Here is a 14,051-nt window from a genome sequence, read left to right as displayed (position 1 = left end):
CAAGTCATACTGCTTCTCTCGCTCATCTCAACTAGTGGCAAGTCATACTGCTTTCTCTCTTCATCGTTTACAACTAGTGGCAAGTCATATTGCTTCTCTTCTCACGTTTACAACTAGTGGCAAGTCATACTGCTTCTCTCTCATCGTTTACAACTAGTGACAAGTCATATTGCTTCTTGCTCTCTCTCATCGTTTACAACTAGTGGCAAGTCCATACTGCTTCTCTCGCTCTCTCAACTAGTGGCAAGTCTACTGCTTCTCTCTCATCGTTTACAACTAGTGACAAGTCATACTCTTCTCTCTCATCGTTTACAACTAGTGGCAAGTCATACTGCTTCTCTCGCGCTCTCTCAACGAGTGGCAAGTCCTACTGCTTCTCTCTCATCGTTTACAAACTAGTGACAAGTCATACTGCTTCTCTCTCATCGTTAACAACTAGTGGCAAGTCATACTGCTTGCTCTCTCTCTCGTTTACAACTAGTGACAAGTCATACTGCTTCTCTCTCATCGTTTACAACTAGTGACAAGTCATACTGCCTTCTCTCTCATCGTTTACAACTAGTGGCAGTCATACTGCTTCTCTCTCATCGTTTACAACTAGTGGCAAGTCATATTGACTTCTCTCTCTCTCATCGTTTACAACTAGTGGCAGTCATACTGCTTCTCTCTCATCGTTTACAACTAGTGACAAAGTCATACTGCTTCTCTCTCATCGTTTACAACTAGTGGCAAGTCATACTGCTTCTCTCGCTCTCTCAACTAGTGGCAAGTCATACTGCTTCTCTCTCATCGTTTACAACTAGTGGCAAGTCATATTGCTTCTCTCTCATCGTTTACAACTAGTGGCAAGTCCATACTGCTCTCTCTCATCGTTTACAACTAGTGGCAAGTCATACTGCTTCTCTCTCTCTCGTTTACAACTAGTGGCAAGTCATACTGCTTCTCTCTCATCGTTTACAACTAGTGACAAGTCATACTGCTTCTCTCTCATCGTTTACAACTAGTGACAAGTCATACTGCTTCTCTCTCATCGTTTACAACTAGTGGCAAGTCATACTGCTTCTCTCTCATCGTTTACACTAGTGGCAAGTAGACCAGAACTAAACATAACCCAACAGAACTCCTGAGCAGCAGCATCTACAAATCACACAGGCCACGGAGTAGCAGGCAGGGAACTAGAAAACCCCTCCACCACACAGTGAAAAGAGCATCAAGCGACGTGCAACTAAAACTGTGACGCTAGCAAAGCTTGTGATTGGTTGAGAAGGATGCGAGTGGGGGCCATAAAAGGAGTGAGACAATCAGAGTGTAGGAGAGCTGTTGACTGACAGTAGAAAGAGCCACTCACTGCTTTCTTGCCGTATTCTCCCTTAGGCACGACCAGGGAGCCGGTCAGATAGCATCCTGGACATGTTTCCTTTAGGAACCCTGGGTGGGTGGGTGGGTAGAGAGGTAGAGAGGTAGAGAGAGAGGTGAGAGAGGTGTAAGAGAGAGAGAGAGAGAGAGAGAGAGAGAGAGAGAGAGAGAGAGAGAGAGAGAGAGAGAGAGAGAGAGAGAGAGAGCAGAGAGACAGAGAGAGAGAGAGAGACAGAGAGAGAGAGAGAGACAGAGAAGAGAGAGACAGAGAGAGAGACAGAGAGAGAGACAGAGAGAGAGACAGAGAGAGAGACAGAGAGAGATAGCAGAGAGACAGAGAGAGAGAGAGAGAGAGAGCCAAGAGTGAGACAGAGAGAGAACAGAGAGAGAGAGAGAGAGAGAGACAGAGAGAGAACAGAGAGAGAGACAGAGAGAGAGACAGAGACAGAGAGAGCCAGAGAGAGAGAGAGAGACAGAGACAGAGAGAGAGAGAGAGACAGAGAGAGACAGAGAGAGAGACAGAGAGAGAGACAGAGAGACAGACAGAGAGAGAGACAGAGAGGGAGAAGTCAGACAGACTGTGTTTTTAGATGAAGGAAACAGACTTCAAACTGCTGAACATTACATCTCTAAACAGTGTTGAATTGGGTCTCCATGGTGATGGATGGGTTATTTTCAGAGAGGTCAGCTTCAGGGTTATGATTAGAGCCTCTAGCCCAGAGCACTCACTTATCATCAGGCATGAGGTGACCAAGAAGGGCTGAGTAGCTCCAGGGGTCAGTAGTGAGGGTCAGGGGTCAGAGTCTCCAGAGGTGAGGGTCAGGGGTCAGAGTCTCCAGAGGTGAGGGTCAGGGGTCAGGGTCACCAGGGGTGAGGGTCAGGGTCTCCAGGGGTCAGGGTCACCAGGGGTGAGGGTCAGGGTCTCCAGGGGTGAGGGTCAGGGTCTCCAGGGATCAGGGTCTCCAGGGGTCAGGGTCTCCAGGGGTCGGTCTCCAGGGGTCAGGGTCACCAGGGGTCAGGGTCACCAGGGGTGAGGGTCAGGGTCTCCAGGGTGAGGGTCAGGTCTCCAGGGATCAGGGTCTCCAGGGATCAGGGTCTCCAGGGGTCGGGTCTCCAGGGGTCAGGGTCTCCAGGGGTCAGGGTCTCCAGGGGTCAGGGTCACCAGGGTCAGGTGTCTCCAGGGGTGAGGGTCAGGGTCTCCAGGGTCAGGGTCACCAGGGGTCAGGGTCTCCAGGGGTCAGGGTCTCCAGGGGTCAGGGTCACCAGGGTCAGGGTCAGGGTCGCCAGAGGTGAGGGGTACTTACTTGTCGTCAGGCAGGGCTGTAACATAAAAAGGTTGGGTACTCCAGGGGTCAGGGTCAGGGAGTTGGTTTTCTTCTTAGCCAAGAGGGCAGCGCGGTGAGACTCATACACATCCAGGGTCAGAGTAGTGGTGACAGACGGTGGACACCACAAACGGAAGGTCCTTCAGACGCTCCAGCTCACTGGCCTGCTCATGACGCACCTGCAGACGCAGCGTGTAGTCACCTTTCTCTAGTTTCAGAGAGTACTGATGGAGAGGAGAGGGGAGGAGAGGAGAGGAGAAAGAGAGAGGAGAGAAAGAAGAGGAGAGGGTAAGAGAGGAGAGGAGATGAGAAAGAGAGAGTAGAGAAAGAGAGAGGAGAGGAAAAGAGAGGAAGAGAGGAGAGGAAAGACAGGAAAGAGAGGAGAGGAGAGGAGATGAGAAGAGAGAGGAGAGGGTAAACATACAACATTATAAATCAATGTACACAAACAATAAGTGTGCAGTTAAAATTGGGGGAAAGAAACACGTCTTCCACAAGGCCGTGGGGTGAGACAGGGATGCAGCTTAAGCCCCACCCTCTTCAACATATATATATCAACGAATTGGCGAGAGCACTAGAACAGTCTGCAGCACCCGGCCTCACACTACTAGAATCTGAAGTCAAATGTCTACTGTTTGCTGATGATCAAATCAAATTTGATTTGATCTGGTGCTTCTGTCACCACAACCAAGGAGGGCCTACAGCAACACCTAGATAGATTCTGGGCCCTGACAGACCTGGGCCCTGACAGACCTGGGCCCTGACAGACCTGGGCCCTGACAGACCTGGGCCCTGACAGACCTGGGCCCTGACAGACCTGGGCCCTGACAGACCTGGGCCCTGACAGACCTGGGCCCTGACAGACTGGCCCTGACAGTAAATCTCAGTAAGACCACAATAATGGTTTGTTCCAGGACCACAAATACAAATTCCCATGCCTGGTGTGGTAGGAGTCTAGAGGAGACCAGTAGGTCTCTTCTAATGTTGTGGTACTACCTGGTGTGGTAGGAGTCTAGAGAGACCAGTAGTCTCTTCTAATGTTGTGGTTACTACCTGGTGTGGTAGGAGTCTAGAGAGACCAGTAGTCTCTTCTTAATGTTGTGGTTACTACCTGGTGTGGTAGGAGTCTAGAGAGACCAGTAGTCTCTTCTAATGTTGTGGTTCCTACCTGGTGTGGTAGGAGTCTAGAGAGACCAGTAGTCTCTTCTAATGTTGTGGTTACTACCTGGTGTGGTAGGAGTCTAGAGACCAGTAGTCTCTTCTAATGTTGTGGTTCCTACCTGGTGTGGTAGGAGGTCTAGAGACCAGTAGTCTCTTCTAATGTTGTGGTTACTACCTGGTGTGGTAGGAGTCTAGAGAGACCAGTAGTCTCTTCTAATGTTGTGGTTACTACCTGGTGTGGTAGGAGTCTAGAGAGACCAGTAGTCTCTTCTAATGTTGTGGTTACTACCTGTGTGGTAGGAGTCTAGAGACCAGTAGTCTCTTCTAATGTTGTGGTTACTACCTGGTGTGGTAGGAGTCTAGAGAGACCAGTAGTCTCTTCTAATGTTGTGGTTACTACCTGGTGTGGTAGGAGTCTAGAGAGACCAGTAGTCTCTTCTAATGTTGTGGTTACTACCTGGTGTGGTAGGAGTCTAGAGAGACCCAGTAGTCTCTTCTAATGTATGTGGTTACTACCTGGTGTGGTAGGAGTCTAGAGACCAGTAGTCTCTTCTAATGTTGTGGTTACTACCTGGTGTGGTAGGAGTCTAGAGACCAGTAGTCTCTTCTAATGTTGTGGTTACTACCTGGTGTGGTAGGAGTCTCCAGAGCCCAGCAGTCTCTTGTCATGGTTGTGTTTGTGGTTTATATGATGGTTGTGTTGTGGTTATATCATGGTTGTATTGTGGTTGTATCATGGTTGTATTGTGGTTATATCATGGTTGTGTTGTGGTTATATCATGGTTGTATATGGTTATATCATGGTTGTATTATGGTTATATCATGGTGTGTTGTGGTTGTATTATGGTTATATCATGGTTGTGTTGTGGTTATATCATGGGTTGTATTATGGTTATATCATGGGTTGTGTTGTGGTTTACTAACTGGTTGTGGGTAGGCTGTCTCCAGAGCCCAACAGTCTCTTGTTCTGGTCAAACAGCATCCAGAGCTGAGAGTCAAACTCTGATTCATACAACTGGTCACAGAGTACTGGACAGCTGGGGGTCACCTCTCCTGACTTAGGCTGGGGAGAGAGGTAGAGAGGGAGAGAGGTAGAGAGGTAGAGAGGGTAGAGGGGTTAGAGAGATCAGACACACAGTACTGGACAGCTGGGGAGAGAGGTAGAGAGGTAGAGAGATAGACAACCACAGTACTGGACAGCTGGGGAGAGAAGTAGAGTAGAGAAGAGAGAGGTAGAGAGGTAGAGATGATCAGACACACAGTACTGGACAGCTAGGTAGAGAGGTAGAGAGATCAGACACACAGTATGGACAGCTGGGAGAGAAGTAGAGAGGTAGAGAGGTATAGAGGTCAGACACACAGTACTGGACAGCTGGGGGTCACCTCTCCTGACTTAGGCTGAGGAGAGAGGGTTGGTGGTTAAAGAGGTCAGACACACAGTACTGGACAGCTGGGGAGAGAGGAGAGGTAGAGAGATCAGACCACACAGTACTGGACAGCTGGGGAGAGGAGAGGTAGAGAGGTAGAGAGGTTAGAGAGATCAGACACACAGTACTGGACAGCTGGGGAGAGAAAGTAGAGAGGTAGAGAGGTATAGAGGTCAGACACACAGTACTGGACAGCTGGGGGTCACCTCCCTGACTTAGGCTGAGGGAGGAGAGGGTAAAGAGGTCAGACACAACAGTACTGGACAGCTGGGGAGAGAGGTAGAGAGGTATAGAGGTCAGACACACAGTACTGGGACAGCTGGGGTCACCTCTCCTGACTTAGGCTGAGGAGAGAGGTAAAGAGGTCAGACACACAGTACTGGACAGCTGGGGAGAGGTAGAGAGGTAGAGAGATCAGACACAGTACTGGACAGCTGGGGAGAGAAGTAGAGAGGTAGAGAGGTATAGAGGTAGAGGGGTAGAGAGGTAGAGGGGTAGAGAGGTCAGACACACAGTACTGGACAGCTGGGGAGAGAGGTAGAGAGGTAGAGAGGTCAGACACACAGTACTGGACAGCTGGGGAGAGAGGTAGAGCGGTAGAGAGGTCAGACACAGTACTGGACAGCTGGGAGAGAGAGGTAGAGAGGTAGAGAGGTCAGACAGTACTGGACAGCTGGGGAGAGAGGTAGAGAGGTCAGACAGTACTGGACAGCTCTGGGGAGAGGTAGAGAGGTAGAGAGGTAGAGAGGGAGAGAGGTAGAGAGGTCAGACAGAGTACTGGACAGCTGGGGAGAGAGGTAGAGAGGGAGAGAGGTAGAGAGGTAGAGAGGTCAGACAGAGTACTGGACAGCTGGGGAGAGAGGTAGAGAGGTCAGACAGTACTGGACAGCTGGGGAGAGAGGTAGAGAGGTATAGAGGTCAGACACACAGTACTGGACAGCTGGGGGTCACCTCTCCTGACTTAGGCTGAGGAGAGAGTTAAAGAGGTCAGACACACAGTACTGGACAGCTGGGGAGAGGTAGAGAGGTAGAGAGATCAGACACACAGTAGTACTGGACAGCTGGGGAGAGAAGTAGAGAGGTAGAGAGGTATAGAGGTATAGAGGTAGAGGGTAGAGAGGTAGAGGGGTAGAGGGGTAGAGAGGTCAGACACACAGTACTAGGACAGCTGGGGAGAGAGAGTAGAGAGGTAGAGAGGTCAGACACACAGTACTGGACAGCTGGGGAGAGAGGTAGAGCGGTAGAGAGGTCAGACACAGTACTGGACAGCTGGGGAGAGAGGTAGAGAGGTAGAGAGGTCAGACAGTACTGGACAGCTGGGGGAGAGGTAGAGAGGTCAGACAGTACTGGACAGCTGGGGAGAGAGGTAGAGAGGTAGAGAGGTAGAGAGGGGAGAGAGGTAGAGAGTTCAGACAGAGTACTGGACAGCTGGGGAGAGAGGTAGAGAGGTCAGACAGTACTGGACAGCTGGGAGAGAGTAGAGAGGTCCACACACCCAACAGAGGTGTATAATACAACCTAGACACTCTCACCTGGTGGAAGCTGTAGGTGAGGATGATTTCGTAGAGCTGTCTGTTGTTGGGGAGGACATCTCTGTGACCCAGAGCCTTGATCTTAGAACTCAGAGGTCTGGAAGAAGCAGGAAACAGACAGTTAGATGGGATGCTTGGGGATAGATAACTGCTGTGGGTTAGACTCTGTAGACTGAGATGATCTGTCAGGACTAGATGGGATGCTTGGGGATAGATGCTGTGGGTTAGACTCTGTAGACTGAGATGATCTGTCAGGACTAGATGGGATGCTTGGGATAGATGCTGTGGGTAGACTCTGTACCTGAGACGATCTGTCAGAGACTAGATGGGATGCTTTGGGGATAGAGTGCTGTGGGTTAGACTCTGTACACTGAGACGATCTGTCAGGACTAGATGGGAATGCTTGGGGATAGATGCTGTAGGTTAGACTCTGTACACTGAGACGATCTGTCAGGACTAGACGGGATGCCTTGGGGATAGATGCTGTGGGTTAGACTCTGTAGACTGAGATGATCTGTCCAGGACTAGATGGGATGCTTGGGGATAGATGCTGTGGGTTAGACTCTGTACCCTGAGACGATCTGTCAGGACTAGATGGTATGCTTGGGGATAGATGCTGTGGGTTAGACTCTGTACACTGAGACGATCTGTCAGGACTAGATGGGATGCCTTGGGGATAGATGCTGTGGGTTAGACTCTGTACACTGAGACGATCTGTCAGGACTAGACGGATGCTTGGGGATAGATGCTGTGGGTTAGACTGTAGACTGAGATGATCTGTCAGGACTAGATGGGATGCTTGGGGATAGATGCTGTGGGTTAAGACTCTGTAGACTGAGACGATCTGTCAGGACTAGATGGGATGCTTGGGGATAGATGCTGTGGGTTAAGACTCTGTAGACTGAGACGATCTGTCAGGACTAGATGGGATGCTTGGGGATAGAATGCTGTGGGTTAAGACTCTGTAGACTGAGACGATCTGTCAGGACTAGACGGGATGCTTGGGGATAGATGCTGTGGGTTAGACTGTAGACTGAGATGATCTGTCAGGACTAGATGGGATGCTTGGGGATAGATGCTGTGGGTTAGACTCTGTAGACTGAGACGATCTGTCAGGACTAGATGGGATGTGAGTTATGTTTTGAAGGGTTATGTAGACGTTATCAGGATTGGGCGAAGGCAGGGTTAAAACTGCTGTGGGTTAGACTCTGTAGACGTTATCAGGATTGGGCGAAGGCAGGGTTTAAACTGCTGTGGGTTAGACTCTGTAGACGTTATCAGGATTGGGCGAAGGCAGGGTTAAAACTGCTGTGTCCTCAGTGCCCGGTCTGTGTGCCCACATGGACCGGGAAGGAAGGAGGGGGGCTGAGAGCTTCCTTTCTGAGAGGATGGAGACATAGAAGCTGAGAGTTTCCTTCTGAGAGGATGGAGACGGAGAAGCTGAGAGTTTCCTTCTGAGAGGATGGAGACGGAGAAGCTGAGAGTTTCCTTCTGAGAGGACGGAGAAGCTGAGAGTTTCCTTCTGAGAGGACGGAGAAGCTGAGAGTTTCCTTCTGAGAGGATGGAGAAGCTGAGAGTTTCCTTCTGAGAGGATGGAGACGTAGAAGCTGAGAGTTTCCATCTGAGAGGATGGAGACGTAGAAGCTGAGAGTTTCCATCTGAGAGGATGGAGAAGCTGAGAGTTTCCTTCTGAGAGGATTGGAGAAGCTGAGAGTTTCCTTCTGAGAGGGTGGAGAAAGCTGAGAGTTCCCTTCTGAGAGGATGGAGAAGCTGAGAGTTTCCTTCTGAGAGGATGGAGACGTAGAAGCTGAGAGTTTCCTCACAAAAACAAAAAGTTAATTGCGAAGCTGACCAGATTAGTGACTAATGTAACCCGGTAATATATATATCAGACTGTAGGTGGTGGGTAGAGGGGTAGGTAGGGGGGTGTATTTGGAGACATATGTCCCAGTGTGGCTGCACACAGATCTTCAGGATGACCCTGGGAGAAACGTGTGGGTGGGTGTATTTCTTTAGTTTTATACCTGAGTGGCTGGACCCAAGTCTTCAGAGTGATGATGGGAGAAACGTCCTCGTACCTCAGGGGAGAGGACACCTCAAAACTAGTCACAACCGTCTGATGCATGCTGGTGAGACAAAAATCATGAGTCAGAAAAGGAAAAGACTTTAGGTCGTAAAACTGAAACGTCCCACAACACGGAGGAGTGCGTTCCTGCTGTGGTACGACACGTCCCACAACACAGAGGAGTGCGTTCCTGCTGTGGTACGACACGTCCCACAACACAAGAGGAGTTGCGTTCCTGCTGTGGTACGACACGTCCCCACAACACAGAGGAGTGCGTTCCTGCTGTGGTAACGACAACGTCCCACAAACACAGAGGAGTGCGTTCTGCTGTGGTACGACACGTCCCCACAACACAGAGGAGTGCGTTCCTGCTGTGGTACGACACGTCCCACAACACAGAGGAGTTCGTTCCTGCTTGATGGTACGACACGTCCCACAACACAGAGGAGTGCGTTCCTGCTGTGGTACGACACGTCCCACAACACAGAGGAGTGCGTTCCTGCTGTGGTACGACACGTCCCACAACACAGAGGAGAGCGTTCCTGCTGTGGTACGACACGTCCCACAACACAGAGGAGTGCGTTCCTGCTGTGGTACGACACGTCCCACAACACAGAGGAGTGCGTTCCTGCTGTGGTACGACACGTCCCACAACACAGAGGAGTGCGTTCCTGCTGTGGTACGACACGTCCCACAACACAGAGGAGTGCGTTCCTGCTGTGGTACGACACGTCCCACAACACAGTTCCATTATTCACATATCTAAAACACAATACCCCACAATGACATCACAATACCCCACAATGACATCACAATACCCCACAATGACATCACAATACCCCACGATCACAATACCCCACAATGACATCACAATACCCCACAATGACATCACAATACCCCACAATGACATGACAATACCCCACAATGACATCACAATACCCCACAATGACATGACAATACCCCACAATGACATGACAATACCCCACAATGACATGACAATACCCCACAATGACATGACAATACCCCACAATGACATCACAATACCCCACAATGACATCACAATACCCACATCACAAATACCCCACAATGACATCACAATACCCCCAATGACATCACAATACCCCACAATGACATCACAATACCCCACGATCACAATACCCCACAATGACATCACAATACCCCACAATGACATCACAATACCCCACAATGACATCACAATACCCCACGATCACAATACCCCACAATGACATCACAATACCCCACAATGACATCACAATACCCCACAATGACATGACAATACCCCACAATGACATCACAATACCCCACAATGACATGACAATACCCCACAATGACATGCCAATACCCCACAATGACATGACAATACCCCACAATGACATCACAATACCCCACAATGACATGACAATACCCCACAATGACATGACAATACCCCACAATGACATCACAATACCCCACAATGACATCACAATACCCCACAATGACATCACAATACCCCACAATGACATGACAATACCCCACGATGACATCACAATACCCCACAATGACATCACAATACCCCACGATGACATCACAATACCCCACGATCACAATACCCCACAATGACATCACAATACCCCACAATGACATCACAATACCCCACAATGACATGACAATACCCCACGATCACAATACCCCACAATGACATCACAATACCCCACGATGACATGACAATACCCCACAATGACATCACAATACCCCACAATGACATGACAATACCCCACAATGACATCACAATACCCCACAATGACATCACAATACCCCACAATGACATGACAATACCCCACGATGACATCACAATACCCCACAATGACATCACAATACCCCACGATGACATCACAATACCCCACGATCACAATACCCCACAATGACATCACAATACCCCACAATGACATCACCATACCCCACAATGACATGACAATACCCCACGATCACAATACCCCACAATGACATCACAATACCCACAATGACATGACAATACCCACGATGACATCACAATACCCCACAATGACATCACAATACCCCACGATGACATCACAATACCCCACGATGACATCACAATACCCCACAATGACAGCACAATACCCCACAATGACATCACAATACCCCACAATGACAACACAATAACCCACGATGACAACACAATACCCCATGATGACAACACAATACCCCATGATGACATCACAATACCCCATGATGACATCACAATACCCCATGATGACAACACAATACCCCACGATGACATCACAATACCCCACAATGACATCACAATACCCCACAATGACATCACAATACCCCATAATGACATCACAATACCCCATGATGACATCACAATACCCCATGATGACAACACAATACCCCATGATGACATCACAATACCCCATAATGACATCACAATAACCCATGATGACATCACAATACCCCATGATGACAACACAATACCCCATGATGACATTCCTTCAACCTCATGGCTTGGGTTTTGCTCTGACATGCACTGTCATCTGTGGGACCTTATATAGACAGGTGTGTGCCTTTCCAAATCATGTCCAATCAATTGAACTTACCACAGGTGGACTCCAATCAAGTTGTAGAAACATCTCAAGGATGATCAATGGAAACAGGATGCACCTGAGCTCAATGTCAGGTCTCATAGCAAAGGGTCTGAATACTTATGTCAATACTTATGTTGTCATCATGAGGTATTGTGATGTCATTATGGGGTATTGTGTTGTCATCATGGGGTATTGTGTTGTCATCATGGGGTATTGTGTTGTCATCATGGGGTATTGTGATGTCATCATGGGGTATTGTGTGTAGATTGAGGGAAAACAATTATAGGTGGTGTGTAGAGGTGAGGTGGTGTGTAGAGGTGAGGTGGTGTGTAGAGGTGGGTATATACTCACTATGTGTAGAGTTGACGGTGAGGTGGTGTGTAGAGGTGAGGTGGTGTGTAGAGGTGGTATATACTCACTATGTGTAGAGTTGACGGTGAGGTGGTGGTGTAGAGGTGAGGGTGGTGTGTAGAGGTGGTATATACTCGCTATGTGTAGAGTTGACGGTGAGGTGGTGTGTAGAGGTTGAGGTGAGGTGTAGAGGGTGGTATATACTCACTATGTGTAGAGGTTGACGGTGAGGTGGTGTGTAGAGGTGAGGTGGTGTGTAGAGGTGGTATATACTCACTATGTGTAGAGTTGACGGTGAGGGTGGTGTGTAGAGGTGAGGTGGTGGTAGAGGTGGTATATACTCGCTATGTGTAGAGTTGACGGTGAGGTGGTGTGTAGAGGTGAGGGTGGTGTGTAGAGGTGGTATATACTCACTATGTGTAGAGTTGACGGTGAGGTGGTGTGTAGAGGTGAGGGTGGTGTGTAGAGGTGGTATATACTCGCTATGTGTAGAGTTGACGGTGAGGTGGTGTGTAGAGGTGAGGTGGTGTGTAGAGGTGGTATTATTACTCGCTATGTGTAGAGTTGACGGTGAGGTGGTGTGTAGAGGTGAGGTGGTGTGTAGAGGTGGTATATACTCGCTATGTGTAGATTTGACGGTGAGGTGGTGTGTAGAGGTGAGGTGGTGTGTAGAGGTGAGGTGAGGTGTATATACTCACTATGTGTAGAGGTGACGGTGAGGTGGTGTGTAGAGGTGAGGTGGTGTGTAGAGGTGAGGTGAGGTGTATATACTCACTATGTGTAGAGGTGACGGTGAGGTGGTCAGGCCGTGGAAGGAGATACTGTAGTCAACGGTGACGTCACCAAGGCTGGCCCACCACCGGGCGACACATAACTCTACTGTCCTCCTGACTAGAGAAGAGAGCCACTCAGTCAAAACAGCATCACAGAGACCACCTGGATATATTGTATTGGTTCCTAGGGCTGATCCCATTTAGTCCACTGGTCTATTGGTTCCTAGGGCTGATCCCATTTAGTCCACTGGTCTATTGTTCACTAGGGGTGATCCCATTTAGTCCCCTGGTCTATTGGTTCCTAGGGCTGATCCCATTTAGTCCACTGGTCTATTGTTTCAGGAGCGTACCGGTAACCTCAGGAGCGTACCGGTACCTCAGGAGCGTACCGGTAACCTCAGGAGCGTACCGGTAACCTCAGGAGCGTACCGGTAACCTCAGGAGCGTACCGGTAACCTCCGGAGCGTACCGGTACCTCCGGAGCGTACCGGTAACCTCCGGAGCGTACCGGTAACCTCCGGAGCGTAACGGCAGCGGGAGGAGGGGCAGGGAACAGGTTATTTTCTCCTATATTGATCTCTGGCTCCCTCTTTAGTAATTTGGTGTGTCTTCAGTTTTAATGGCAGTGCTTAAAGCATCAGACAGGCTCAGTAGCCTACAGTACCAGGTACTGTACCTACAGCTGATTCTATTCAAACAGGATGTTCTTTTAACATTTCTACCAATCGATTGGTCGAAAGACGACGACTCGGTCGACCAAAACAAAACCTTGTTTTTAGTCGGGGGACAGCCCTGTTGTTTACACGCATATTGTTGACTGCATTTCTTATGAAATATATACTCTGACTGACTGACTGATTGACTGACTGATTGACTGACTGATTGACTGACTGATTGACTGACTGATTGACTGATTGATTGACTGACTGACTGATTGACTGACTGACTGACTGATTGACTGACTGATTGACTGATTGACTGACTGATTGACTGATTGACTGACTGACTGATTGACTGACTGACTGATTGACTGACTGACTGACTGATTGATTGACTGATTGACTGACTGACTGACTGACTGATTGACTGACTGACTGACTGACTGACTGACTTGATTGACTGATTGATTGAGTGAGAGTCAGTACCAGGACAGGGAAAGCTTCAGTCAGGGAGCTCTTCTCCAGCAGAGAGGAGAACTTGTAGAACTCGTTGGCTCTGTAAGCTCTCTGCTTCACCAGGTGGACCGCATGGAGGACAAATTTAGAGGACACGTCCCCGCCTGAGACGTCAATGTTACCCATCTGGAGGGGGGAGGAGAGAGACGGAGAGGGGGGAGAGAGAGATGGAGAGGGGAGAGAGAGAGAGGGGAAGAGAGAGAGAGAGAGAGAGAGGGGGAGAGATGGAGAGGGGAGAGAGAGATGGAGAGGGGAGGAGGGGGGAGAGAGAGAGGGGGGG

The 14,051-nt window shown here is 49.2% G+C and overlaps 1 protein-coding gene across 1 annotated transcript; it reads right to left on the bottom strand.

The window, feature by feature from the left end:
• Positions 1-2,476: 2,476 nt before the first annotated feature.
• Positions 2,477-12,714, bottom strand: LOC116371613 (tripeptidyl-peptidase 2-like). The gene is made up of 7 exons (XM_031820519.1): positions 12,599-12,714; positions 8,826-8,927; positions 6,802-6,898; positions 4,767-4,905; positions 3,962-4,017; positions 2,768-2,905; positions 2,477-2,584 (listed from the first exon to the last, which is right to left on the bottom strand). Exons 2-7 carry the CDS (start codon positions 8,924-8,926, stop codon positions 2,477-2,479), a joined length of 639 nt encoding a protein of 212 aa, XP_031676379.1. The 5' UTR covers position 8,927; positions 12,599-12,714.
• Between the last annotated feature and the right edge of the window lie 1,337 nt (positions 12,715-14,051).

This window comes from Oncorhynchus kisutch, unplaced genomic scaffold (genome assembly GCF_002021735.2).
Source record: "Oncorhynchus kisutch isolate 150728-3 unplaced genomic scaffold, Okis_V2 scaffold3445, whole genome shotgun sequence".
Taxonomy (NCBI): Eukaryota; Metazoa; Chordata; class Actinopteri; order Salmoniformes; family Salmonidae; genus Oncorhynchus; species Oncorhynchus kisutch.
Note: the sequence above shows the minus strand (reverse complement) of the source record. Positions and strands in the feature narration are given on the sequence as shown.

Coding starts and splice junctions, on each gene's coding strand:
- LOC116371613 (XM_031820519.1), bottom strand. CDS start 8,926: ATGCATCAGACGGTTGTGACTAGTTTTGAGGTGTCCTCTCCCCTGAGG. Junction 4,906..6,801: donor TCACCTACAGCTTCCACCAG/GTGAGAGTGTCT, acceptor CTCTCTCCCCAG/CCTAAGTCAGGAGAGGTGAC. Junction 4,018..4,766: donor AGACAGCCTACCCACAACCA/GTTAGTAAACCA, acceptor CTACCACACCAG/GTAGTAACCACAACATTAGA.